The sequence below is a fragment of the Fusarium musae genome, chromosome 4 (genome assembly GCF_019915245.1).
Source record: "Fusarium musae strain F31 chromosome 4, whole genome shotgun sequence".
Taxonomy (NCBI): domain Eukaryota; kingdom Fungi; phylum Ascomycota; class Sordariomycetes; order Hypocreales; family Nectriaceae; genus Fusarium; species Fusarium musae.
In genome coordinates, this window is record NC_058390.1 from 387066 (window position 1) to 414642 (window position 27577).

At 49.2% G+C, this 27577-nt stretch overlaps 7 protein-coding genes across 7 annotated transcripts; 4 read left to right on the forward strand and 3 right to left on the reverse strand.

Annotated features, from left to right (window-relative positions):
- Positions 1-2591: 2591 nt before the first annotated feature.
- Positions 2592-3500, reverse strand: J7337_005070 (uncharacterized protein; the record flags this gene model as incomplete). The annotated part of the gene is made up of 1 exon (XM_044822753.1): positions 2592-3500. One exon carries the CDS (start codon positions 3498-3500, stop codon positions 2592-2594), a length of 909 nt encoding a protein of 302 aa, XP_044681244.1.
- Positions 3501-5210: 1710 nt separating this feature from the next.
- J7337_005071 (uncharacterized protein) lies at positions 5211-6488 on the reverse strand (the record flags this gene model as incomplete). Its single annotated transcript, XM_044822754.1, has 1 exon — positions 5211-6488. The coding sequence occupies one exon, from the start codon at positions 6486-6488 to the stop codon at positions 5211-5213; it is 1278 nt and encodes a 425-aa protein (XP_044681245.1).
- Positions 6489-8277: 1789 nt separating this feature from the next.
- On the forward strand, positions 8278-9474 carry J7337_005072 (uncharacterized protein; the record flags this gene model as incomplete). Its single annotated transcript, XM_044822755.1, has 1 exon — positions 8278-9474. One exon carries the CDS (start codon positions 8278-8280, stop codon positions 9472-9474), a length of 1197 nt encoding a protein of 398 aa, XP_044681246.1.
- A 1310-nt stretch (positions 9475-10784) lies between these two features.
- Positions 10785-11462, forward strand: J7337_005073 (uncharacterized protein; the record flags this gene model as incomplete). The annotated part of the gene is made up of 1 exon (XM_044822756.1): positions 10785-11462. One exon carries the CDS (start codon positions 10785-10787, stop codon positions 11460-11462), a length of 678 nt encoding a protein of 225 aa, XP_044681247.1.
- Positions 11463-12140: 678 nt separating this feature from the next.
- On the reverse strand, positions 12141-13085 carry J7337_005074 (uncharacterized protein; the record flags this gene model as incomplete). The annotated part of the gene is made up of 1 exon (XM_044822757.1): positions 12141-13085. The coding sequence occupies one exon, from the start codon at positions 13083-13085 to the stop codon at positions 12141-12143; it is 945 nt and encodes a 314-aa protein (XP_044681248.1).
- Positions 13086-15723: 2638 nt separating this feature from the next.
- J7337_005075 (uncharacterized protein) lies at positions 15724-19469 on the forward strand (the record flags this gene model as incomplete). Its single annotated transcript, XM_044822758.1, has 11 exons — positions 15724-15935; positions 15985-16058; positions 16117-16385; positions 16439-16778; positions 16827-16980; positions 17035-17275; positions 17324-17721; positions 17773-18121; positions 18170-18637; positions 18690-18802; positions 18851-19469. 11 exons carry the CDS (start codon positions 15724-15726, stop codon positions 19467-19469), a joined length of 3237 nt encoding a protein of 1078 aa, XP_044681249.1.
- Positions 19470-23364: 3895 nt separating this feature from the next.
- Positions 23365-25273, forward strand: PHO4_2 (phosphate-sensing transcription factor; the record flags this gene model as incomplete). The annotated part of the gene is made up of 4 exons (XM_044822759.1): positions 23365-23437; positions 23488-24811; positions 24858-25012; positions 25071-25273. 4 exons carry the CDS (start codon positions 23365-23367, stop codon positions 25271-25273), a joined length of 1755 nt encoding a protein of 584 aa, XP_044681250.1.
- Between the last annotated feature and the right edge of the window lie 2304 nt (positions 25274-27577).

Below are 27577 nucleotides of genomic sequence, written 5' to 3' on the forward strand. Positions count from 1 at the left end.
ATCTTGACTTGCCACCAACAGGGCTGTGCGCTAACATGCTGATTACAACCTCCGTCGCTGCATAGTTCCCTTTACGGGAAATGACATGAGCTTATATTATTGACGTCACTCGGCAAAACAGATATAAATTGACAATTGAGCCCTCACCGACCTTCTTGACCTGTTCAGCTCTCACAGCAGTCAATACAAACTAATCATCACTTCAAGAGTCGTCCCCATGGAGAAACTACTCAATAAAGTCTTATACGGATCATCAAGCCCCCAAGACTCCTCTTCCAATGATTCCCAAGTCTTCACCATCCGTCCACACCCTCAAGACTCTAACCTCCTCTCCATTCTCCCCTCCAACGCCCCAAAAGAATCCCCTCCCCTGTACACGATCTACAAACGCTCCAGCTCCTCAACCCTCCTAATGCACCGCGGCCATGCGGCCCCCGAAAACATAATAGCATCAGCGACAATGCATCTCAGCACATCGCGCATCGACGTATCAATATTCAACCAGCCAATGGTGATCAAGAACAGCAGCATGACGGGGAGTTGGGGGTTTCACACACACATGGGGAAGTTCAAGTGGAAGGTGAATCAGTTGACGGGTACGGGGTTTGAGTTGTTTGATCAGAGTGGGAGGAAGGTTGCCAAGTATGGGAGTGCGGGATGGAAGAGGCTTGGGGAGAAGGAGGTTAGTGTTTATGTAAGGGGGGATGAGTTCTTTGTGGTTATGGTGTTGTTTTCGGCGGTGGTGGCGAAGGAGTTGAAGAGGATTATTGATGAGGTTGTTGGTGAGGTTGCGGGTGCTGTGGCGGGTGCGTAGTCTGTGAGTAGAGGAGGTTGATGCAGATAAGCAAGGATTTTGGGTCAGAATTAGTGATATCAATACGATCGGTTTCTTTTGACACGCTCTCGTGTAAGCCACAGAATGACCCTCGAAGGGAAGTCTGCCAACTCATGTTGATGCGTCCTTCAAACTCCGAATAAACCTCGCCGGAACTCCTCCCACCAACGTCTCCGCCTCAACATCCTTAATCACAACCGCCCCCACCGCAACAGTCGCTCCTCTCCCTATAGTAACACCCGGTAATATCGTAGCACGAGCTCCTATCCAGCAATCCGCCTCTATACGAATCGGCAGTGCAAATGAAGTACCATGCGCGTCTCTCCGACTCTGCATATCCGCTCCGTGAGTTCCTGGGCAGATACAAACTCCAGGACCTATGAGTACGCCGTCTCCTATAGTAACAAGGGCGTTGTCGTGAATCGATACCCTGTGCAGTTCTGAGAAAGTTGGGGTCTTGTGGGGGTCGTAAGGGCTTACTCTCGGTTCATGTAGACGTTGTTTCCGATGAAGATGTTGCAACCCCAGAGGAGAAAGAAGGGGGGCTCGATAGTAACATCGTGGCCTAGTTTGCCAAACATTTCTTTTGCTACTGCCATGCGTCTTGATTTTAATGAGGCCAAGGTGCTACCTTCAGGTATGCTATCATCGTTAAAAGAGAGTAGTTTCCTCTTTGTGGCTAATTTATACTCCATCATTTCCTGCGAGTTGCCCGTGTTGAAGCTACATATCATAAGTTAGATAATTTCTCAAGAAGCTGGTCAGACTAACTTCATGCCGCTTATCATCTTCTCAAACTCATCACACCACGGGACCGGCACCTCACTCTGTCGGAGTTCAACGATGCGTCCAGGGTTCTTACTCGATGCAGCCATCTTTGTATCTATGAAACAAGATTCTGATATGTCGGAAAAGTTGACAGTGGCGCATTGGGAATTTGGGGTCGGAGGATGGGATGAAGAGCGGTGTAAGCACGGTGTATTATTATGTCATGATTCAGCTTGAAAGGCGATAGATCGACGGATGTAGTGTCGCATACTATCAATCGGGCCTCAAAGCTTGTTTATTGTTTCAGCATAGTCTGGTGATTAGAAAGTGATATCTCGACCCAACGACATATTGGGGTTAATTGTGATTCGTCAATGTCGCCGAGGGATGACGAACTCGGCGGATCGGCGAGTAAGATGCCTGTCGGGTGCCCGAATCTAGACCCTTACCATTCCCAGTTTGAGAGGGGATTTATCGATAAAATTGTCGGAACGGAACTGCATATCGTTAATATTAGATGCCCGAGTGGGATGAGTTGGTGTTATGTCTAGAACCCGCACGTTTGTCGCCGTGTCGCATTGACATCTCGAACAGGGAGTCTTTTGGAAGTCTAAGATATAAGTAAGAGGGACGAGCCCGAAGATAGAAATATGGCCCGACATAGCGTCGAATGGGAGCGCTCTGCGAATGCACTTGACGGCAGATAATCTGTATCAAGACGGGAGCTTCGATAAGCTTATTCACACTCGATGATCAGGCGGACACGACGTTACGTAGTGGTTTTGGCAAGATAACGCTGTCGCGATGGATGAAATATTATTAAGAACAACCTGATGCCAGATTAGGTGCTGCTTCCCGCTAGAGTCATATCCTTATCCGTAATAGTCTTTATACCGCCGAGCCTCCCTCCCTGGGAACGTCAACGGGGATATTCCTGACTTGCGCTCCGGTTTTGTTCGTATGGCCATCGAAGCCGCCTAGATTCCTGTCATTCAAGTTCTAGTATCAGTCCCGAAAGAGAGTCTTGAGCCTTACCTGCATCTCTGGAAACCTCAGATTGCTCTCCAACTTGTTGCGCCGTGACTGGTCCTTCTTGCGATCTCCGCTGACCATCGACAGCAGATGATGCATCATCGACAAGAACCTCTTGTGATCTCTGGCTCAACTTTCTCCAAAGCATGGCGCCAATGCAAATCGCCAGCAAACCAGCGGTCGTAACACCCATGACTATCTTGCCAGGATGTGAAGCAATGTCATCGTCAATCTCCTCAATAGCCCAGGGATAACACTCCGAGTTGACGATGATGAAGATTCCGAGACCAACATACAGAAACGGCACCAACCTGCGGGCATATTTCTGTGCAATATGTAGAATATGCTTCTGCCGCATGATGAGATATGCAGCGCAACACCATACCCCCAGCATGATGTAGTAGACGACGATATATATCGCCAGCTCTCCAGCTTTCGCTTCTGCAAAGAGGGGAATGTACGTGCTGATATTGTCGGCGCCATTCATGACAGTAATTGAAGCGACTTTGAAAACAGCCTTGAATCCATCAGCAGTCGTCAACTCTTGATCCAACGCCCCCTCCTCATCCTCATCCTTGCTAAATATGTAGGTCAGAATCCACCATATACCCAGCAATATTGGTAAAAGGCCAAGAAATCCAATTGGCTCCGCGGGAATAAGCAACGACGCGCCATAACCAATCATGCTCACAGCAACAATGACTGTAAAGCCGACATATTGTCCTACAGCAATCTTGACAGGCGTGAGCGAACGACTCGTCGTGGCCTCTGCGAAAAACGCGACGAGGACGAAAATGTCATCGATGTTGGTGACGGCGAATGTCGCACACGCAGTGCCGATCGCCTGACCAAAGTTGATACCCATGATGAGGGAAGATGGATGCAGGGAAAAGGACGGGACGGGAGAGGGGGGCTGGGCTGAAGGTGTCAGATAAAACTGGCCAGCCTTGATCAGTATGCTTAAACATTCTTGCGACTGAACTGAACTGATTTGTGAGAAAGGGAGAAAGGGAGAAAATTTGTTCACCGCGTGTACGCCAACTACCGGATAACATTGCTCAAAGCCGACTTGGCATCATCAGGAGCAAACTTGGCGATCCACATTTATACGACGAACCCAGTCACATTTTCTATACATATATTAACAATCCCTAGATGAGCACCCTGAAACAATACTCCTTGGTCTAGACGAAATGGTATGTACGCGTCAAGAGACGATCTCGGGGTTCATGTTATCTATGATGTTTATTCTGAGCATGTTTTTAGGGGTTTTGATGGGTGATGACGACGTTGGGTGATGGGTTCTTGGCTGGTGATTAGTGGCCGGGTTGGGTTTAGCGAGGGTGGGAGAGTGGCAGTGCAAAAGAGTGCTACTGTGCTTGGCTGGTCTTGTCAGTTGGATCTTGTTCTGGGCATCCCTTGAAAGATGGGCAATGTCCGTGACAATTCAGTGATTGAACAAAAGCTGTCTCTCCAAAATCACCTCTTTATATCACTGTTGTCTTGATCTCCTTATTCACATCTCTTGTTGCGCTGAACAGCCATTAGACAAATGCCAATTCTGTTGAACCATCTTGGCTTCTGATATCCGCTGTTGATTTGTCCGACAATCAGTCAAAAACTCGGAAATTGGTTTAACCGAGGCATGTCTGCCCGTCTCGCATCGTGCATGCGGTCGAGCTTTGCAGATATTCACATGTAAAAGGCCCTCGATGTAAGTCCTCCGATGAACTCCCTGTCTACGAAACATATTCAGAAGTACGGACTCGAGGCTAAGAGCTATAATGACAGGGCTTCGAGCGTGCACCTACCCTGGTTCTTATTCGGTGGGACTCTCGCCATAGTAACCATCATCCTGTAGGTTACACAGATCAGCTTGCACTCCAGCTGAGGTTAACCCGCAAAGTATCCTTTTAAAGTTCCGAAGTTGTAATACCCGCCGACAACCTCGCATGACCGTTATTCGCGTACCACCAAGACAGCGAACACCGACAGAACGGCATAATTTACAGACGCTAAACCGAGCGAATCCATCTATCAAGTACAAGGATGTTAGAAAACAATCTAGCGTGAGCTCAACCGAACTCAGCCTCGCAGAGATATGGTATGTCATCAAAACCGGTACAAAGTTGGAGTCAAGCTAACAGATTGCAATGCAGTGCTGTTTGTCTTGAGACACTGGGGGACGAAGAAGATGTACGTCGGCTAACTTGCGAGCACGTCTTCCATACGCGATGCCTAGACTCTTGGTTCAAGGAACACCATGTTGACTGCCCACTATGCAAATGCATCTTCATCCCGAATTAATGTATAATGATCAAAATTTCTTGTCAAAAGCGCGCGGAAAGGTAGAAAAGGAAATCTATGTTATTGGAAGACTATATAGCTCGAATCTATGTAAACATTATAAGAGTACAGAAGATGAAGCAGATAGATGCGAAAGGAAAGTGATTGTCAAAAGAGACAGAGCCCAAGGATCTGGGAATGATGAACAGATAAAGATGTTCTCATGATGAGGACGGAGAAAGAAATGAAGGCTCTTCAACAGAGCCACCTTAACAAAGTCACTTCCTCCTCAGAGTAGTGCCGTCCAAGCCTGGGTGATCTTAGGCTGAGAAGCAGAGCCTTTGGTGGTCTTGCAAGCAGACTTCTTACCCTCAGCCTGGGTAGCCTGGTGCTCAACGGCCTGGACCTTGGTGGCCTGGTGCTGGTTGTTGCGGACCTTGGTAGCGAGGGTCTTGGGGGTGTCGGACTTGACGTTCTTGTTCTCGTTGTTGTTGGTGTTCTTGGTCTCATCCTTGTACTGAACATTGGTGGCCTGGGGCTTGCTGTTCTGGACCTTTGTAGCTTTGGGCTGCTTGTTCTCAACCTTGGTGACCTTAGCCTCAGACTTGTCCTGGTTCTTCTGGACCTGCTCGTTGTTGACCTTTGCGACCTTAGTAACCTTGGCCTGCTTCTTAACTGAGTCATCGCCGACCTGAGCGTACTGGGTGTTGTCGTCCTCAACCTTGGCGACCTTGGTAGCCTTAGTCTTGGGCTTCTGTACCTTGGTAGTCTTGGGCTTGGAGTTGGAGACCTCGTAAGCTTCGTTGTTCTGTTTCTCAGTCTTCACCTCAGCAACCTTAGTAGCCTTGGGCGCAGCTTGAACCTTGGTAGTCTTGGCAGTGCTTACGAGACCGCGGGGAGCGTCCTCAGTAGGAGGAGTGGTAGGAACCTGCTTAGAAGAACAGGCCTTATCAAAGACAAAGAGAGTATCGCTGCGAGCAGGAACCTTGGCGGCAGCAACCTTGTAAAGCTTGCAGACAGGAGTGCTAGATCCGCTAGGAAGACCATACAAGAAGCTCTCGCAAGAAGAATCCGCCTCAGCAAGAGCCTGGCAGTCCTTAGCCGTAGCAGCAGTAGTAGTCTTGTACGGCTCAACACTACCGCTCGCAGAACCAGAAGCAGCACAGTTACACTTCAGAGATCGCCTCACAAGGACTTTCTTTGGCACACTGCCCCAAGGCTCAGAGGCAGTAGGCGCAGAAGTAGGAACGCGATCAGCAGCACACTGCTTATCAAAGACGTGAAGACCGTCCTGGCGAACCGGAACCTCGGAGGCTGAGACCTTGAAGAGGAGACAGGTAGGCTGCGAGTGGCCCTTGACGAGGCCAAAGGCAAAGGACTTGCAGTGGTCATCGGAGGCACAGAAGGTCTGGCAGTCGACGGCGGTGTCGGCTTTACCGGTGTGGTAAGGTTGAATGTTGCCGTTGGTGGAGGCGCTGGGGGCGATGTTGCACTTTTGGGTGCTGGAGAAGGGGGTTGCGATGGCTGAGGCCATGGAGAGGGAGAGGAGGGTGAGAGAGTACTTCATTTTGAGATGAGGTTGTTGAGAAGATTGAGAGAGTGAATGAATATGGTTGAATGAGTGTAGTGAAGATGAACGAGTGTTTGATGCTGTGATGAGAAAACTTGAAGTTGATGGGAGACAAGTCAGGTATTTATCCTCAAAGGCCGCACATCTAGCGTAGTTTGTTAACGCAGTTGAGAGGAGCCTTTGCTTAGTGACGCGTTTACAACGCTATTTGGCTTACAAAGACCCTCGGTATGGAGGTCTGCATGAATCTGAAATCGATAGTCTGGGAGCTAACAGCCAGAATCTTCAGATTGAGAATCGTGATGTGGGAAAGAATCATCTTCTCGACGTAACCGGGCTCAAGAGCTCCGTGATCTAGCTTCGATGTAGATAGCCAGTGGCTGAATGAGCTCCAGATTCATTCCGAGGTCATAACGGGAACAGCACAATGTCTAATCTGCATTACGCTCCTTGAGACCCGAGGTCTGTTCTCAATGGAGGACCTCGTCGACCGGCGAGACAGCTAGCTTGCCTCTCGACCCAACGGGAAAAGATGAAGCCTGCAATGTGATCTCGTGCAACTCGCTCTATGTGCTACGTGACTCCCAAGTTCAAGGCCATTCACCAGATCATTCTCATTATCTTCTTCATTCAGCTAGATAATCCTCTTGGCTTGAATTCTGTGAGATCCTGTATTGACTGGTACGACTCACAGGCAGCTCCGAAGGACTCCTTCGATCGTCTCATCATCCATCCGGAGGCTGGTCTCGATCCCGAAATTGGTCATTTCGTCGCCCATGATACACGTATGAGCTTTTCTAAGTACACGCCCGACAGCCAATTCTTCCCGATTCTCAACCAGATTGTGGAATCATCATGGGCCCTTTTGTGAACTATTGATTCAGATTTATGCAGGCTTCTACTCCGTCGAACACAGCTTCGCTCAATTTCCATTACTGCCACTCTGTAGATTCGTAAGCACCTTTCCGACCTACTTCAAAGTAAATGGTTTACTCGGGTTTTGAAACCTCCAGCCACTCTTAGTCTCAATATTGAGGCTTTCGCGCCAACCCCTGCTTCTGGTCAAACGTATCCATTTCTCCCAACAGAATACATATCAACTCGGCAAAATCTTTCTTCCGTTCCATCCCAAGACAATACAAGAGCGTCTATTGGTGAAAAGTGCCGACATCTATTTATATCCCGAAAGCTTGTCACTGGAGCTAATGCCGGAGCGGGAAGTGGGATGATCCGCCGGCCTGAGGGAAACAAACATCTATGCGCGCATTGACCGGCTTGTTCGCTGAACATCATGATCTAATCAAGACCCCCTTTCGTCGCAGTAAAGAGTGAGACTTGCTTAACCGATGATGGATTCATCCGTCTGCTGGCTGAGGCATCAACAATGCAATCTAGCTTATCTCTAGAAGAGGGGTAAAATATCATATGACTCTCCATTTTGACAAGAGCTAGCTCCTTTGACAACAATTGGCACTCTACAATTTAACAAAAGTGGCAGTGAACAAGTCCTGCGCAAAGTCGAATCAACGGGTGATCTGGTTCCAGGTTCCATGTAGTATTATACAGCTTAGGACCTTCTCTTTTGGACTGTAACTAAGATTAGCTAGAGATAAATGGATCGATGTGACTCATGCCGAAAATCAGAAAACACCGCAACAAATCCTCCATCTTCCTTATAACCCAGCCTCATAAATAGAGGAAAGTAGTTACCCTCTTGTTTTCAAGACTTAGACAGTGGTCCAGTGGATCCTAGCATAAACGCCCCAGAATACGAATATCTAAAACTATGGCAACGAATACATCCCCTCAACAGCCCCGCGGCAGGCTCCGCGATGTCATACCAGAAGCACATCTCGGGTTCTGGTCACCTGGTCCTAAAAATGGCATCACAGATGTCCCCGGCGTCCTTGCCCACACGACCACTATTCGTGATGAGAGCGGTCAAATCAACACAGGATTAACCACCATCCTCCCTCGGAGAGACTGGTTCCACAAGGCCTGTCATGCCGGCGTCTTCCGTCTCAACGGATCTGGAGAAATGACTGGGACACACTGGATCGAAGAAAGCGGTCTCTTGCACTCGCCGATTCTCATCACCAACAGCTTTGCCGTTGGGCAGTGTTATACCGGCATCTACAAGTACGCAATTGAACATTATGGAAAAGGCGAGGAGGGCATCGATTGGTTTCTGCTTCCAGTCGTCGCTGAGACGTTTGACGGGCATCTCAACGATCTGAGACGGTTTGCTGTGACGCCGGAGCACGTAGTGCACGCCATCACCAATGCCTCCGAGGAGCCAATTGCTGAGGGCAACGTGGGCGGCGGGACAGGTATGCTGTGCCATGGGGGCAAAGGCGGCACCGGAACCAGCAGTAGGATCGTGCCCGGGCAGAACGAGACGTCTTATACGGTTGCCGCTCTTGTCCAGGCCAACTATGGGAGACTACAGCATCTGCACATAACAGGCGTCCCAGTCGGACGAATCCTACAAAAGAGAAGGGCAAAAGACGAAGCCTCCGCTGCTCATGACAAAGCGTACAACGACGCAAAAGACAAGAAAGACGGGTCCATTATCGTCATACTAGCCACGGATGCACCGCTTCTTCCTGGCCAGCTCCAGCGATTGGCCAAGCGAGCGACCATAGGCCTTGCGCGAGTGGGCAGCTACGCTCACAACCCTTCCGGTGATCTATTTCTTGCATTTTCTACGGCTGCTGAGATCCCTGTGCAGCCAGTCCCTGGCGAGGATAGAGTGATTGATCCTTTCAAACCTGAGCTGATTGATGTAGAGGCGACTGATAACAAGACTATCAATGGGCTTTTTGAAGCAGCGGCTGATGCTACGGAGGAGGCTATATATAATGCGCTTTGTATGGCTGAGACGATGACGGGCAATATGGGCCGGACGGTGGAAGCCCTGCCGTTGCAAGCTACCAGGGAGATTATTGCCAAATTCAAGGAAGCTGAGGATTCATTCGAGTAGACGGTGGAAGTAGTACATAGATTGAGGAGGTAACCTGTTCAGTGTTCTTTTAAACCAATGAGCTTGTTCAACCTATTCAAGTCAGAATAGTAACTCACGTTGTTAGTGTCGGCAGATCGGACCAGGTTGTTGAGCTTTGATGCCGATTACGTGGATGTTTATGCGGGCTTGGTCGAAACGTTTTCTAGGGCGCACTGTATGCAGTAGTTTAGACGCTGGGTGTTTCACCTCGAGGGGGTCGAAGAAACGGAATGCACAGCCACATAAAATAAGGAGGATATTATCCAAAGATCAGTTGGAAACTACCCGGGAGCTGTTGGTCAATGACTGATGTTCGTCAGGGTTGGGCTGTATCGTGAACAAGATCAAGGTTGGCAGTGGTTGGATCTACTATCTGAGTGATGTCTAGCCACCTTACCTTATTGATGTAAGCTCAACAATCTGAGTGCAACCAACGGCGGGCAATCAGTCAATTACTGAAATCATTGTAATGTCACTGCGCATATTTTGAGCGTGATAGTGATTGGAGTGTGGATACTAGCCAAGTTCTATTCATAACTTGAATATTTCCTTATGCAGAGCCTCAAAGAGCCTCAGCCGCTGACACCACGCGGCTACTGAAAGCCCTGAACCTACAAACAAACTTTTAGCGCAAACCTACCCAGGTCCCGAAGGGAAGCGTAGATTTGTTTCAACGGTATGTGGGGGATCGGCCTAATGCTGGTAAACAACAGCGATCATTTCATCCCAGCCGTAATGAACGGAACTTCCCGTCCAACGAATAGGAGAAAGCACGGTCATTGATGACTGGACGCAGTGAACATAGCAACGGCATTGGTACTACTGTGAATAGGGATACTCCACTGGCTTAGCATCCAAGATCATGCCTTCTATACCATGTAGGTATGATGATCATGTAACTCTAGAAGATTTACCTTGGTGAACTCATAATGGGGCACGTAAGCTCGGGACTTTCAACCACGGCACTGCTTGCATGCATGATGTGGAGCTGAGTCTGGCCTCAAGTTGCATCGCCATTAACACCTCTTGCGATGTTGTAAACTCCAGCAGGCCAAAGCGTCTGATCTTCACGACATTACGGAAATAGCTGACGCGGTCATGAGAAGTTCCGAGACAATGCTGTCTCTGAGAACCTTGAATAGGATCGACTCAATAGGTATAAAGGGATCGTGAAATCTCGACAAAGACTCACTTTTCCTCACCAACGCAATCACTTCAATCACAAACTCTCAACATTCTTTCAACTCACTTCAACTTCAACTTTCAATTTCAACTTCAAATCTTTCATCATGAAGACCACCATCGCCATGCTCACCGCCTCAATGGCCACCGCCATCCTCGCCCATCCCTTCGACACTCGCTCCCAGCAGTGCAACATCGCCCCCTCCGCCTCTCCCTCCACCAAAATCCAGCCCCTTTCCTCTCCAACTGCCTCCACCGCCCAGGCCTGCCAGAAGCTCTGCACCGCTCACGCCTCCTGCAAGAGCTTCCTCTTCGGCCTCCCCACTGACGCCAAGGCTCCCACCTGCAAGCTCTACTCTGTCCCTGCGGCCCAGGTCCCTAACCAGGGAAATAACCTGTATGTCTTTGACAAGGCTTGCTCTGAGAAGGCTGTGCCCAACACCAAGCCTACGGAGGATAAGCCACGTGGTGAGGTGAAGGTTAGGGTTGAGAGGGATGACAAGCCTCATGGCAAGCCTCCTGTCGAGGATCAGGACCACGCTGGTGATAAGCCACCCAAGAACAAGGCTCCCGTCAACCCTCCTAACAACAAGAGGGACAACAAGCCTAAGGGCAAGCCTCCTGTCGATGGCAAGCCCCCTGCAGGTGATAAGGGCAAGGGCAAGGCTCCCGTGAACCCTCCCAACAACAAGCGCGGCATTAAACCCGAAGACAAGCCCCATGGTGATTACAAGCCCAAGGCTCCCCTGCCCCCCAAGGACAAGAACTCTGGCAAGCACAACTAAGCGGCAACTCCTCACCGGCACTTCTATAAGAAAGACTGGAGGATGCTGATGCTCGAGTCTCAGCTTTAGATGGTTGAATCTTGAGACAGCACGAAAAGTAATGGGGGAGCATGATGCCTCAGCTAGGGATATCATGATGGAGATTTAAACTTGTACTAAACATTCGTTTCGTTGGGACTTGCAGTTTGCTTTAGATTCTTTTTTTGATAGTCAATAGATCGGCCGATCACTCAATTCTCTTTCGTTTCTACTTTGATGTGACTTTTGCTTGACTTTCTATGGTGTTCTCATACTTCAGACTGCATCATTGTGATTAGAGCCAAGTAGTCTGATGGTCTTCTTTTCTCTTGCTCACAGAACTCCTCCTCTTCGAGCGATACTGAAGCCTCATACAGAGCTTATTTGCAGTCTACTCAGTCACTGGACACTTTTTTATATCAAGAGTCAATCTGTGAATCTTAAGTTTATGATGTTTTGTAGAGACATGTCCAGTCAACAAAGGAAGAAGTGCCTGTGAATTGCTTCATCATGACAGAAAGGTGGGGACACAAATCCATCGCGAATGCCCTCATCAATTGGATCTTGGACTTTGTCTACAGGACAACCTTCACGCACCATAATTTATCGCTAAATTGATCATGTTAACTTGGATATTTAATTTAAATTCTCTATTCTATTTTAAATGAGGTTCTTCAACTCCTGCTTCGCCCTAAACCGTCTCAGGTTATCAGCGATAAGCCCCTCAGCACCCTGAGGTCTTCCACCAGCCGCATGCGGCGACACAATAGTATTAGGAGCCTTCCAGATCCTACTCGGCTCAGGAAGAGGCTCAGTCTCAAAAACATCCAGCGCCGCACCCCCAATCTCTCCCTTCTCAAGCGCATCGACAAGAGCATCCTCGTCAACAGATGTACCGCGCCCCACGTTGACGACCCACGCGTGGTTGGGCAATTGCTTCAGGCGCTGGGCATTAAGAACATGGCGCGTGGCATCAGACCCGGGAAGAATCATGACGAGAGCGTCGGTCTCGGGGAGGAGGGTGTCGAGATCGTCTTCGCTGTAGACTTCAATTCCATTGCGGACACCCTTTCGGCGCGCAATGCCCCGAACTTCGGCGCCGAGGCCGATGAGCTGCGGGGTGAGGGTCTTTGCGATGTTGCCGAAGCCCCAGATTAAAACACGCGCATCGCGCAGCGTCGTAAATGCATTCTTGGGTCTATCGGGCTGGGGACCGCCCAAATGACCTGGCCATTTTCCTTGAAGTTGATAATCGCGCATCTCATAGAAGCGGCGCGCGGCGTTGAGAAGCAGGCCCAGCGCGTGCTCAGCGACAGTGTGATCGTGCAGACCTGAGCCCGTTGTGATTTTAATCTTGGAGGCATCGAACCCAGCACCGAGAACATCATTTGGCCCAGCGGCGAGGGACTGGATCCATTGGAGCTTTGTGAGGCGCTTTGCGGCGTCTTTTAGGTTCTCGGGGGTGTTTGTCCAGGTGACGAGGATCTCGGCGTCGACGTGCTCTTCGGGGATGGTCTTCTTGACGTCGTAGGGGAAGAGGTCGACGGAGAAGCCCTCGAGGCTCTGGACGTCGAGCTTGAGGGATGTTGGGTAGAGGAGCTTCATGGCGGGCAGTTTTGAGTATGAATTGGAGATGAATCTACGTGAGAGGGGATGTTGCAGGGAGCGGGAGGTATATGTACGGATGCCGAAGCGCATGATGGGCATGCGACATGATGACATCGGAAAGAAGACCGTTTTTGTAGCAAAAAGAGCCAATCACAGCTTGTTTTTTACGCTGAAGCCGAGGCCGGAGGAGCCCCGCCGTGGGGGAGGAGGAGTCTTGGGGGTGATTTAGTGAGGAATTGAGGGTTGGGATTGGTTGGTTCTGGGACGGACCCCAAATCCCGCGGGGTGGTAGATTTTAATAGAAACGATGAGGGCGAGAGTGCACCTTTTGTATTCTCATCATGTGAAGCTGCTGACGGGAGAATCGGGAGTTATGATGTGACGTCACTCATGGTATTTTGATAATAAGATACGGTTTATCGATAAGGATGTCCAGTGAATCGCAATGAACGGTACGAGACGAAAATGTTTGCACACCTTTCGCAAACTCATCGAAACCACTTACTGGAAAAGTAAGCAAAACATTGAATGAATTACAATAAGGAAAAGCATCAATCTGCCCGAGGGTTTGAAGAATAACTGCTTGATGCCCTTGTTTCCTGGAATGGTTGGCTCTTGGGAAATCTCACAGCACATTACCCTAGACCTAGCCACAGAGGGATGCGAGGCAACGGATTGACCGTATGTGTAGTTTGGACAATCGCGGCAAAACCAGTTGCTGTTAATAAGCTCCATCCAAGAGCTTTTCCTGAAAGACTTAGCTGGCACCGAATTGAGTCATGCTTCGAACACTACCCGTGCTCACCGACTCGACGGGAATCACTCTTCCGTATCCTTGAAATTGCCCTAAAAATCGATTACTTCGCGAGGAGGTTGTCTTGCCTGGTCTTACCACCTCATTTCCCTCCAAAAACTCACATTACATAACCATTACGCTCTCAATCATTGCAATTTGTAAAACAAGACTCATCAGAGTTGGCGATTGTGCGCAAACTGGAATCTTTCTGGAGGCCGCCAGCCAAATCTGACATCCTGAATCTGGATAGCGCGATGGGATGGGGTCGGGGATTAAATACTGGTCCCGTGCCTTGTACTGGGGTAGTCCACAGCCCTATTCTCAAAGCTCAGAAATGACAAGACGGTACCTGACCTTACGGCCCTCGTAAACAAACCAACGACTCAGATAAATGCCTCAACATCCACCAACGGCGGAACTCCCCTCTTTGTTTGCACCATATGACCTGGTGAAAGGAGCAAGAAATGAGGGTTTCTAGAGCACCCCAGGGAGTTTATTTGCATTGGAGCGCTGTTTTGTCCTGGCTTGGGTCATTGAGAAGCTAATCCGAGAAGCTAATCGCGCATTGCCACAAGATTACATCTGTTTCCATCTATAATGTACCCAGCCAGCAAACCAAGTGCCCTGTTTGATCTTGCGATTGTGTTTTTATCATGATATGACATAGCAAATAGCAATCTCTCGTCCAAAATCGAGTGGCTTGCGAAATGACCGTGACAGCGTTGCACTGGCGGGGACCCTGAACGCTAGGACCCGGCGCTAAAAAGCTTGTCTCGCACAGCCAAGACGTCGTAAATCGAGCCTCTAAAAAGGTCAGTCCAACTTTTCATCCGTCCGTCCAATGTGAGAGAGAGTGAGTGGGCACCCAGCTGCGCCCGCTCCTAGCGTCTCGAATCTCAGATTCCTCATTTCATCCAGGCTTTGTTTCCTCACTGCTAGCGAGCTGCCAGATTCCGGCTAGAGGGAGGGGTTCGTTCACAAAACCTGCATTTGCTGCAACCCATATCCGTGCACCCACCTGCTCGGAAAGAAAAGGCTTGTTTTCTCTTAGCCCTTGCTTATTTCTGTCAGTGGGAGTGCATTGATCACATTCTGTCTGTGCTGCATCATTAGTGAGACTGAGCCTGCATGCGCGACAGGTTGCCCAGTTCAGGCACATGCCGAACCGGATTACCTAGACAGATCGACGCTGCGCCTCCTCAGCTAAGGATTTCGTCCAATGTTGTCGTGTCTCAATATTCCCTCACTTGCACCCTGCACGAGGAACAGAGACTCCCCACGATTTCTTCGCGTCATAGCTCATGGATTACTCGTTTAAGCGTAAACTGCTATCGAGGCAGTGCACACCACATGCCCTAGAATAGCCAATCGTATACGCATGAAACACCAAGTTGGTGATGTCTTAACCGCGGTATTGGTACACTCCCAGGGCTTGTCTAACATCATGACACCAAGGAGGGCGCGCTTCTCGTTTATCGACACCGGTTTTTAAAGTTCCCTATGCCAGGTCCTGTGGAGAAAAGGGATCGAGAAAAGAGAAAAGCCACTAATCCTACTTTTGAACGTGGCATCAGAGGCGGAGCTGAGCTATGATCCGAGAAATGTATCTTTACTATGGATTCACTTATACGAAATACTTCACCCAGCCTTTACGACGTCGCTTAACGCGAACTGTCCTGGAAATGATGAGCGATTATCCTGCTACCCACGTACCAAAACAAATATCAAGGCTCGCACTCTCCCATCTTCTCCTGTCGTTCTACCACTCTATTCTACTCTGTTACTTGCCCTTAATATCTCTTCTGTTCTCACTTGGTTACTTGTCCTCTCACCTTCAACATGATTGAAGACGAGAAAAAGGACGTCGCTGTTTTTGGTGAGCGCATTCACTGGAACGATGACGACGAAGCCGGTCGCGTTTCGCGTCATGGTGAGCGGCGCTCTCGTAGACGGTCTCGGTCTCGCTCGAGGGATTCGTTGAGTATCCATCGAGCGGGCTCGAGAAATCGCGCTGATCCGTCGCTTGTTCTACCTGTCACCTATCGTACAGTGTAAGTCGCGTTGAGAATAAAGGATGTAATTGTACTGATGTCTGGACAGCTCATTCAATATCGAGGAGTCCAAGGGGAAAGAACAAGCTGAACTAGCCAAGGCGAAAGACGTCACTACAAAAGGTAAGGTATCCTCACTTGACTCTATGTTAACTTGTACTTATTCCTGATGCGCGTGTAGCTTTGACGGACCTAGAGTGGCATACCATCGCGCCCTTCGACGTCGAAAAGCGCCTTACTACTTCATCCACCGCTGGCCTTTCCACCGAACAAGCTGAGAGAAGACAACGCGAATATGGCAGAAACGCGCCATCTCCTGCTAAGACGCATTGGTTCAGAACAATCTTTCTCTACTTCTTCGGCGGCTTTGGAAGTATTCTTCTCACAGGCTGTATTCTCGTCTTTGTCTCGTGGAAGCCATTGGGTGATCCTCCTGCTGTTGCCAACCTCGTGAGTCTCCCTATTCCCTGTCTTTTTTCTTTTCGGTTTGCTGATGTTAGAAGGCCCTCGCTATTGTGCTCCTCGCCGTGTTCTTCATCCAAGCCCTCTTCAACATGTTTCAGGACTGGTCTACATCACGTACCATGTCCTCCATCAAGAACATGCTTCCCGAAGAAGGTCACGTTATTCGCGATGGTAATCTCGTCGATCTCAACGCTGCAGAAATCGTTCCAGGCGATGTCATCAAGGTCAAGGCTGGTAACAAGCTACCCGCTGATATCCGCTTGATCGAAGCTTCTTCTGACGTTAAATTTGATCGTTCTGTTCTCACTGGAGAGTCTAAGCCTGTGGCGGGTACTGTGGACCATACTGATACCAATTATCTTGAGACGCATAACATTGGTCTGCAAGGTACACACTGTATCCTTGGTTCATGTACTGGTATTGTAGTTGCTACTGGTGATAGGACGGTGTTTGGACGGATCGCGAGTTTGACGAATGAGCCGAAAGTACAGATGACGACGCTTGAGAAGGAAGTCCTTTACTTTGTCATCATCATTGCTAGTATCATGATCAGTATGATCGCTGTTGTCTGCATCATTTGGTACGCCCCCTTATCGTCTCACCCTTCTGTTACAAAGCTAACATCTTTCAACAGGGGCGCGTTTCTGAAAAAGAAGCATCCTGACTTCATCAACGTACCAACCCTCATCGTCAACTGCGTCAGCGTCGCCATAGCTTTCATCCCCGAAGGTCTCCCCATCTCCATCACAGCTGGTCTCACCATCACCGCCAACCTTATGAAGAAGAACAAGATTCTTTGCAAGTCCCTCAAGACTGTCGAGACGCTTGGATCTGTTTCTGTAATTTGCTCTGACAAGACCGGTACCCTGACTACTGTAAGAATTCTCTGTCGTGTACATATGAACTGCACTAACAAGCTACAGGCCAAGATGGCTGTCTCTGACTGTGCAGTCGGAGGACTCAACATGACCATTGAGAATGCTCGCGGCAAATTCGGCCAGTCTAAATCTACCACCCACCCGATCATCCAACTCCGTGCTTTAGCTGCTCTTTGCAACGCATCTGAATTTGATGCCGCTACAAAGGATGCCCCGCTGGCTGACAGAAGAATCTTTGGTGATGCGACTGATCAAGCAGTCCTCCGATTCGCCGAGTTTGTTGACCCAAGTAGCGTTGATTACCTCCGTGCTTGCTGGAACAAGATTTATGATCTTGCTTTCAACAGTAAGAACAAATTCATGATCCGTTGCTTCTCCTGCACCAGGACCGAGGCTGTACCTGCTACGCTTAGCAAGGAGACTGCGTTCAACACCGATGATATGTAAGTAGTCGCCAAAATATTCAAGATCAACTTTCTAACCATGATCTCCAGCCTCCTGACCATCAAGGGTGCTCCTGATGTTCTTATCGGTCGCTGCTCGCACTATGTTTCTGAACATGGCGAAACTATCCCTCTCAATGCGGCCATGCGAGCGACGGTGGAGCAGCTGAAGAACACGTACTCTTCACAAGGTAAACGATGCTTGTTGCTCGCTCGCAAGATCATCAAGAGTAGCGACTTGCCTAACAATCGGGAGACGAGTGAGTTCGAGCATGCAGTCACACGGGAGTCCAATACTGGTCTTACTTTGGTCGGAATGGTCGCCATCGTGGATCCCCTTAGGCATGACATTCCTCATGTCGTGAGCACATTGCGCGGCGCTGGTATTCGTATCGCTATGGTAAGTCCTCTCTCATTGCTAGCTAGGACCCAAGCTGACAGTCAACAGGTCACTGGTGATTTTGCCCTCACAGCCCTAGCCATCGCCCGCGAAGCTGGCATCGTAAGCTCCCAAACCGTCGACGACAGCACAGCTCTCCAGCGCTACAGCCCTGACGACACCAAAGACTCACCAATCTCCCATCTTGGCGCCATCGTCCTCAGCGGTCCGGAACTCATGTCTCTGAACGAGCATCAGTGGGAGACACTAACTCACTACGAGGAGATTGTGTTTGCGCGAACAACGCCCGAACAAAAACTTCGAATCGTGCGTGAGTTCCAGAAGGGCAATGTTGTAGCCATGACGGGCGATGGTGTCAATGATGCACCATCACTGAGGGCTGCTGATGTTGGTATCTCGATGGGTAGTGGCTCGGATATAGCTATGGAGGCGGCTGATATGGTGTTGCTGGATACTTTCTCTTCTATCATTATTGCTGTGCAGTATGGCCGTGTTGTGTTTGACAATCTCAAGAAGGTATGTCTTGAAAAGCTCTATGCAAAGAATCACAGATTGACACTCACCCTAGGTCATCTCCTACCTCTTGCCTGCTGGCTCTTTCTCCGAGTTCTGGCCCGTCATGGCCTTTGTCGCCTTTGGCTTACCCCAAGCTCTCTCTTCATTCCTCATGATCATCATCTGGTAAGCATCACCATCACTAGCATCCCAACACTTACTAACCTTTACTAGCTGCTTCACCGACTGCGCCGCCGCCACAATGCTATCCTACGAAAAGCCCGAAGCTGACGTCCTTACCCGTCCCCCACGCAACATCAAGAAAGATCGTCTTGTCAACTGGCAGCTCATCCTCCAAGCATACGGAGTCAACGGCGTCCTCCAAACAGTCGCATCCTTCGCCATGGCATTCTGGTATCTCCAGCGTCAAGGCATTCCCTTTAGCGAGCTCTGGTTCAGCTTCGGAAAGCTCCCTGCTGGTATCGATCCAGACTACTACCTGGCCAAGACCAACGAGGCCTCGTCTATCTACTTTGTCAACCTTGTTGTGATGCAGTGGTTCAATCTGATGGCGACTAGAACTCGTCGACTCAGTATCTTCCAGCATCCTCCTCTGTTCAACCTGAACACGCAGAACTGGTACCTGTTCCCTGCGATTATCTTTTCGCTTGCTATGGCTATCTTCTGGCTGTACATCCCGCCTCTGCAGCCTGTTCTTGGAACTACGCCTGTACCCGTTGAACACTGGTTTCTTCCTTTTGCTATTGGTATTTTCCAGCTTTTGCTAGATGAGGCTCGCAAGTTTGGTGTCCGGAAATGGCCTCATGGAATACTGGCCAAGTTGGCTTGGTAAGAGATGTATCATCTTTTGTCTTTGCTTGGTTTCAGCGTGGGCACTCTAGATTAGAGCATTACCCTGGGGTACGACCGTAGACAGACAAACGAGTGGTATATATATACTCTTCTACTTTTATAGAAAGTATGACCAGTTGATGTGACGTTATCTCGGCTTTGTCTCGGGCTTACAGCGGAGGTCTCTTCTGCCCGACTTTGAATGCGACAGAAGTGGAACAATTGGGCACTCTTCGCAAGAGGTCTCGAGAATTTGGATTTCTCATTGAACTCCATTCTGAAAGCTTGTGTAACTAAGTTCTGCGAGATAAACTTTTAACTCCCAGCTACGGGTCACCTGACAATAACATATGTGGTTCACTGTTTAGACTTTATGCCACTTGGCCCGACGCAGTCCTGTAGCATAAAAATATTTGTGAACAGAGTTAATATTTCCAAAAGTAGATCTATAATGCATCAAGGTTCTAGGTTCTCTCTGCCGGAATAAGCTCTCAGCCACAAGCCTCAACTGCAAATAACACTTCTAGCCCACAACTTAGATATCAATACTACGATAACTGACCAATAGCTATAGCATAAAGCTAATATAATATAAAACTAAATGATGACTCCTTGCCGGCCTTGGAGGCGTATAAAGGTGCCTCCAATCCCTCAGCCGAAAATAATACTGAATGTTTCGAGAAACTTTCAGTGAAGATTCTTGAATTCGAACATAAAGTAGGTAGGTGTAATTGGTTTTTCCCAACTCATCCTATCTTCTCAACCTGTTCTCCTCTCTTCTTTTCTTGACGCTTCATCTTGTGGTTTAATTGCCTTATGACCCGAGTCAAGGAGTCTTTCCCTTTCGAACGATTGCCTATAGAGCTCAAGATCAAGATCATCAGACTTGCTATTCCCTCGACCCCAGCGCGCTTTGTAAGGAATGACTTCCAAGTATACTTGGTTAATGGTTGGGGGTATGAAGATGAGGAAGAATTGAGACGATTCCGCGCTTCGTGCCCGGAAATCAAGGCAATATGTGATCAAATTCGGTACTTCGTGGTATGTTTGCGTGGAAAGACTGTGTATCGACTTGACCCTCTACACGACACATTCAAGATAAATGTCCCGGTTCCTTGGTATTTATCTGGAATTCCCCAGAAGAAAAGGCCAGAATCCTCTCAGCAAGCAGGCCTTCCTATCCGGCGCATGGTCTATTGGACCCTAGAGCCTTGGATCTCAACGGAAGCTCAAGGTTCGTCCCCCCGCGCCTGGATCATAACTAGAGGTATTGACATCATTACAGTAGGTTCAGTACCTAGCGATGCGCGAGAGACGTTTTCCCAGTTGCCGTTCGACTCCTCGTTACCTATATGGCAGTATACCCCAAAGCTTAAGGCGTTTACATTGGTCATTGACAAGTGTGATTGGGGTTGGCATATCGAGAGTTTTCAGCAATATGGGCCAGACACCAGCGCAGGAAACAATATCCATAGTCACCTCCTCTATGGACCCATAAATGCTGGCTCTTTACGGCTTCAGAGTGATACTGGTATTATATGGATGCTGGATCCGACTCGCACCCTACATCACTATGGTTATCCTGGAGATCCTTTGACTTCTTCCCCGAGCCCATTTTGGCCATATCCACCGATGATTGGCTTACATGGGTACAGCCGAGGCAGTAGATCCCAGGGAGGGAAATGGGCTGGATTCAGGTACTGGACCGAGACCAAGAAGATTGAGTTTAGGCCCTTATCGTGGCCAGAGGTTGAGGATGCTATGGAGGACGGCCAAAGAGACCAGAGGTGGCACCACGAATTCGTTGCTCGACTATGGATCAACCGGCCGGGAGAACCGGTCGATACTGAGCAGTCTCAATACGGTTGGGTCGAGGTGAAAGCTCCCGAAAAAGGCGACGCCCGTTGGGTAGAGCAGGTGGCAACAACGTGGAAGATGGTTCGGTATACGTTGATGAGAATGGACGAGGCTATTAAAATCGACTGGCATCTTGGAAATGAGTAAGGCGAAACAGAAAACGAAGCTTATTGTTGGGGAGAGAGACAAGCAAAGAGGAGTGATGGCAAGGGAACTTTGACTTCGTTTCCCCGGGACTGGAATTCTGGAAAGCGATAAGCGAGTGCTACATTGGAAGCCAAGCAAAAGTGTCAAGAAGATACATCAAGCCTCTTTACTCTTTACACTGACTCCGTACTGATTGGTCATGTATTGAGAGTTAGATATACATTCGGCATAGCTGGACTTAACAAAGAAACCTTTGCCATTTTCCCAGAACCTGACACTAGAAGAACTTTCTCAACCTCAGCTCGCCCCAATGAGATCAATATCAACAGCCAAGACGGGGATACTTCTAGAACAGACAGGTCACCAAAGGCGACCACCGGAAAGCTGAACCACCATTACAAAAGCAGGTTAACAGCCAAGACAGACTCGTCAGTGATGAAACCTTACTGGCTCAATGCTGCCAACCAGTGTCGGCGAAGCAAGCAGATGGAATACCGGATGCTTTTCCCGTTGTCAAAGCCAAGAACCACATGCACCGAGGAACAGGATGGAAAAATCTTCGAATCGTCGGCGGTCGACTTGGCGGGGAGGGAACGTGCTTGTATGAGAAGCTCATGTTGCAGCGGGAAGAGAAGGAGTAGTGGCGCGGTCCTTGGCGAGATCTTGGCGAGGGACGGGATTGAATGGATGGGAAGATACGGGAATATTGGCTTTCTTTAATCTCTGTGTCACGGCTCAATTTTGTCTTTTCGATATCACGATGGTGATTTGACTATCATCACCGTACACTCACTCTACCATATACTTCTATTTCTGCAGTATTCGCAGCCGTTATACGGATATAAAAAGAAGTCCAAAAGAACAACTCTAATAACTTTATTCACGTTAGCCTTTTTGATCTTCAGATTGTCTGAAGCAAGATACATAGTGATACAGTGATACCAACCCCTGTAATGGATCAGTCTTGGCATCTGGGGAGGTCATCTCTGGGCGAACGAGCTTCTCCACGTGCAGCTCTGACCCATCTTATTGGCTCCCGCCCCTGCTCTACAGAGCCGCTCTCAACGACAATTGTTGATGCACGTGGGTTGATGAGCGGTTATAACGAATTCTACAGAGGAGAGTGTCCTTTTAGATGGAGAAAATATTTGGACACTGGTGAGCCTCTTTCTCTATGAGCATTTCTGTCATCTGGATTGAGGACGAGACTGTATTTCCGGTGTTGGTACGAAGCAGTAACGGTGACATTCTTCTTTGGGAGTCTGTTGGACGCTATTGTCGGCGAGGTCTGATAATTTCAGTACGACGGTCGTGATTTCTACCCTTGTCTGGAGGTTTGAGGCCATGTCGCGCCCATTCTGTAGGTAGACGACTCTTCTGGCCCTAGCGCATGAGCGTCAACTACCCTCGCCTGTCACTGTCACTCGCGCAGTCAACCCTCAGACAACAGCTTGAATATCATCATTCAAACAGCATTGCATCAGATATCCCAATCACAATACACATCGTCCTCATCGCTATAATACCAAGACTCACTATCCTCAACCCCCCACAACTTCATCCAAACTTCATCCCGCCCAGACATCCCCTGCCCAACGACCATCAAGAACCCACGCACGAGATGCTCAACTTCCCCCTGCTCGCGTGCCAAGCACAATCGCCAAGACGATAAGTCTACCAAAGGACTCACCGAGGGACCTTGCCACTAAAGACGCATGCACCATCAAGCATAAGATTAAGCTTGTTCGCCAAGCCTTACTCGCTCCACACACCATGGCACGGTGATATAAGGAGTCAGCCTGCGGGCTGTTTCTCATGCTCTTGTCCGACATCAGTTCAATTCGCTCTTCTAGAACAGTAAGAGAAATCCGAATTCTCGGTCTGCCTTGATCATGGTGCTTCATCAGTACGATTACATCTTTGCCATAGGCACCATCTTTTCGTTCCTCGATGCCTGGAACATCGGTAGGTCACTCTAACCTCTACTGTAACGTGATAAGATACTGATTGATTAGGTGCCAACGATGTCGCCAACTCGTGGGCTACGTCGGTCTCATCCCGATCCATCTCCTACATCCAAGCCATGACTCTCGGCTCCATCCTCGAATTCGCTGGCTCCGTCGGTGTCGGCGCCCGCGTCGCAGACACCATCCGCACCAAGGTCGTCGACATTGACCAGTTCGAGTCCGACCCTGCTCTCCTCATGCTCGGCATGATGTGTGCCATTGTCTCGTCCTCGCTGTATCTCACCTTCTGCACGCGCATCGGTCTTCCCGTCTCGACGACTCACTCCATCATGGGTGGTGTTATCGGCATGGGTATTGCGCTTGTCGGTGCAGACGGTATTCACTGGGCTGAATTCGATAAGGGTATCAGCTCTGGTGTCGTATCCGTCTTTCTCGCTTGGATCATTGCTCCTGGTCTGTCCGGTGCTTTTGCTGCTATCATCTTCCTTATTACCAAGTATGGTGTTATGCTGCGAAGCAAGCCTGTCTGGAAGGGTCTTTTCCTCACTCCTGTTTACTTCGGCATCACTGCTTCCCTCCTTACTATGCTTATCGTCTGGAAGGGCGGTAGCATCAAGGTTGACTTCAACGACGCCGAGACTGCTGGTATGATCATTGGTGTCGGCGCCGCTTGGGCTCTACTCATCACCATCTTCCTTGTCCCCTGGCTCTACCGCCTCGTCATCTGTGATGACTGGGAGCTTCGCTGGTGGAATATCTTCCAAGGTCCTCTCCTCCTCCGCCGTCCTCCCCCGCCCGCTCAGCCTGAAGGCGCTGCTGGTGGTATCAAGGATTTTTACGAGGGTCATCTTACCCGTGAAGAGCTTGATGGTCTTCGTCGTGCCGGTCGCACCGGAAGTGATGAGTTCGAGCGCGCTCAAGATCAGACCAGCAATGAGGGTAAGGAGGCTACCACTGAGAATAAGAAGACCTCTTCAGAGGGCACTCCCGACGTCGAGGAGCGTGTTGAGCCCAAGGCTCCTCGCAGCCTCGTCGGCCCCAAGCCTGATGGAAAGGTGTTCAGCGTCGCTGTTCTCTACTGGTACCTTAAGAAGGCTTTCCTCTCTGGTGTTGACCAAGATATCATCGCCATGCAGAAGAAGAAGAGCATGCTTACCGGTGACCTGGATGAGATCCACGCTCACGTCGCTCACTACGATAACCGTGCTGAATATCTCTACACCTTTATGCAAGTCATGACTGCCTGCACCGCTTCCTTCACTCATGGTGCCAACGATGTCGCCAACGCTATTGGTCCATATGCCACTATCTACCAGATCTGGCGAACTGGTGGTCTTGAGGGTAGCAAGTCTTCTGTCCCAGTCTGGATTCTGTAAGTTTTCTGCTTGGTCTCTTAGATCATCGACTAACTTGAGTAGCTGCTTTGGTGGTGCCGGTATTGCTCTTGGTATCTGGACTTACGGATACAACATTATGCGCAATCTTGGTAACCGTCTCACTCTCCACTCTCCCTCTCGAGGTTTCTCCATGGAGTTGGGTGCCGCCATTACTATCATCCTTGCCACCCGTCTTAGTAAGTCCTTGTCCTGTATCTCATCTCGGATTTAACAGCAGCTAACAACTTGTCTCAGAGCTCCCTGTCTCTACCACCCAGTGCATCACTGGTGCCACCGTTGGTGTTGGTCTTTGCTCTGGTACCTGGCGTTCTATCAACTGGCGCATGGTGGCCTGGATCTACATGGGTTGGATCATCACTCTCCCCGTAGCTGGTGTCATCTCCGGCGTCATCTGTGGTATCATCATCAACGCTCCTCGCTGGGGTTACTCTGGTTAGAGTATTTACTCTTTTTAGCTCATTATCATCTACTACATACACTCACTCAAGAGTCGAGACACCCTTCTGAGTCCGTTGCGATACAAGAATGGATATGGAAGCTGGGCGTGGAAACCTTTACCGTATCACGTATGCAAAATGTATAGGCGTCTAATTTTATATCTGCCTTAATAAACCTTCTCTTATTTTAGTAAAGCTACAGTGATTAGTGAAAGCTTCGAAGAATGCTCTATATTGTATTGTTATAGGCCTACCTGACTAGAAGTAGCTTAATTATCTTGTATTTATACCCTCCATCATAAAATCCTTAGTGGTTATCTAGCTACATACGTCCCTTACTTGTTGAAGAGGTACAATGGGCCGGTATTGACTCATGAGTGATGCGTATTTGGATGAATTGTGACAATGAGCATTGGACTTTCCATCAAACTTCACTATCACCACCTCGGGCCCTAGGCCAAGTCCTGAATTTAAAGCCCAAGGCGCTTCTGCCTCTACGTGCCTCCGTAGGGGCCACTGTGGATAAACAACGTTGCCAAGCGCTCGACGCCTTATCCGCAATGTCTTTCCAGATCTCTTTTTGCCGACCAGCATGGAGCTGAAGACTGCCAGCATCGTCGAGAATTTCATTCACCATCTTTCTTGTGTTCTTCCTTGCATTTAGCTCCTCCAACTTTGACTTGTAGACTTCCCATATGAAGTTTACAGTCGTAAGTACGGCGACCAAGAGGGCGAGCAACTGCCCATTGCTGGAATTAAGATCGTCATCCATATCTATTTGGTTCTTCTCGATAGTGCTCTCGATGAACCAAATCGACAGGGAGCCTGGAATAGCGAATATGACGGAGGTTATCCCGCGGTTGACCAAGGCCAAGACATGCAGCGTCTTGTACCGCTCCTGAAGCTCGGATGCCCGATTAAACAGATTTCTAGCCTGCTCTTCACCTGCGGCTGCTGCTTCTTCTCGTCTCCTAGCCCATTGGAGGGTTGTGGAGAACCGTTTAATGGTCATGTGTGCCTCTGGAGCATTCCCTGTGTCTGCCTTACCCAAGGCCCGTTGGAGGTTTCCCACGTCTAAGCTCAAGAGCTTGAGTTCGCTGTATCTCTGTTCTTTCATCAACTCTAGGGTCGAATCGTACTCCTCCCACATCTTTATGCCCCTATAGACCATATAGGACCCAAGCAGGATATACAGGGCGCCAAATAGCACCCCCAGCACTGCAGAAAACTTTAGGAATCTCTGCCAATGCCTATTGAACATGTCCCAGGTCCCAAAAAGAACGATGGGAACAGCACAGCCTTCCCTACGGCCGGAAGTGGGCTCTATAAAATAGAGCCATGGCAGACAGCAACTAATAACGCCATAGAGCAGGATAAGAAACCCAAACCCAAGAGGATCGCTGTGGAAACCAACCCGGAGAAGCCTCTTGATAAAAGATAACAGCCGTTTCAGCTCCTCTGCTAGATTTCGGTTTGCCGTTAGGAAAGGTTGGGTACCACCATTAGTGGCTGCTTCTTGATTGTTTGTCCGATCTTCCGGCTGGACGCTCTCCCTGCGCTCTGCAGCGTAGTTGTTACTTGAGGGTGAAGGGTGCGGGGATGAGTTATCTAAGGCCTGGCTGTGACTCTCGCTTTCATCTTCGACGGCGAGTTCGTAGAGTGGTGTAGGCAGCATGAACAGTGAATTTGAGGACATAACAACCAAACCCATGACGATGTGCCACTCCAGAAGAGCAAGGCTCCCACGGATGGTATTGAGGATCAAGATGATGGTTAGGGTAAGAAGTAGGATATTGAAGCTCAGTCTTGGTGATTTCATTTCTTCGAGAGCGCCGAGAAGAACTCCAAGAAGGCCGACCGCCCAACTGATGTAGAAACTGGCCCGGACCCCAACTCCAAAAAGGTCAGAATCCCCAAAGAGATGGCATGGTTGGACGGATGTTGCGACAATGGTGACACTGTCGCCGATGTATTCCGTCAAGGCGCAAGAGGGAGGTATCAAAGAAAGAAGAAGCAGGAAAAGAAAACTATTTGGTGTCATGATGGGACGGGACCGATGCAGTGTAACTGAAGTAAAGTTTTGAAGTACGAATACAGTGAAGGCTTTGGGTATGCTTTGAGCTGTGTGGATTAACTGACACGGCATCTCTCAGATGCCGCCTGCGGGACTGATATGCATCGATGCCAGCACGGTCGCCTCTACGAGTCATATCATGGCGCGAGACATGATATGATAGAGCCTGGTGATCGGAACTATCTGGAACAACGTATCAGAATGATACCACGGCCGCCTAATCGTGTGTG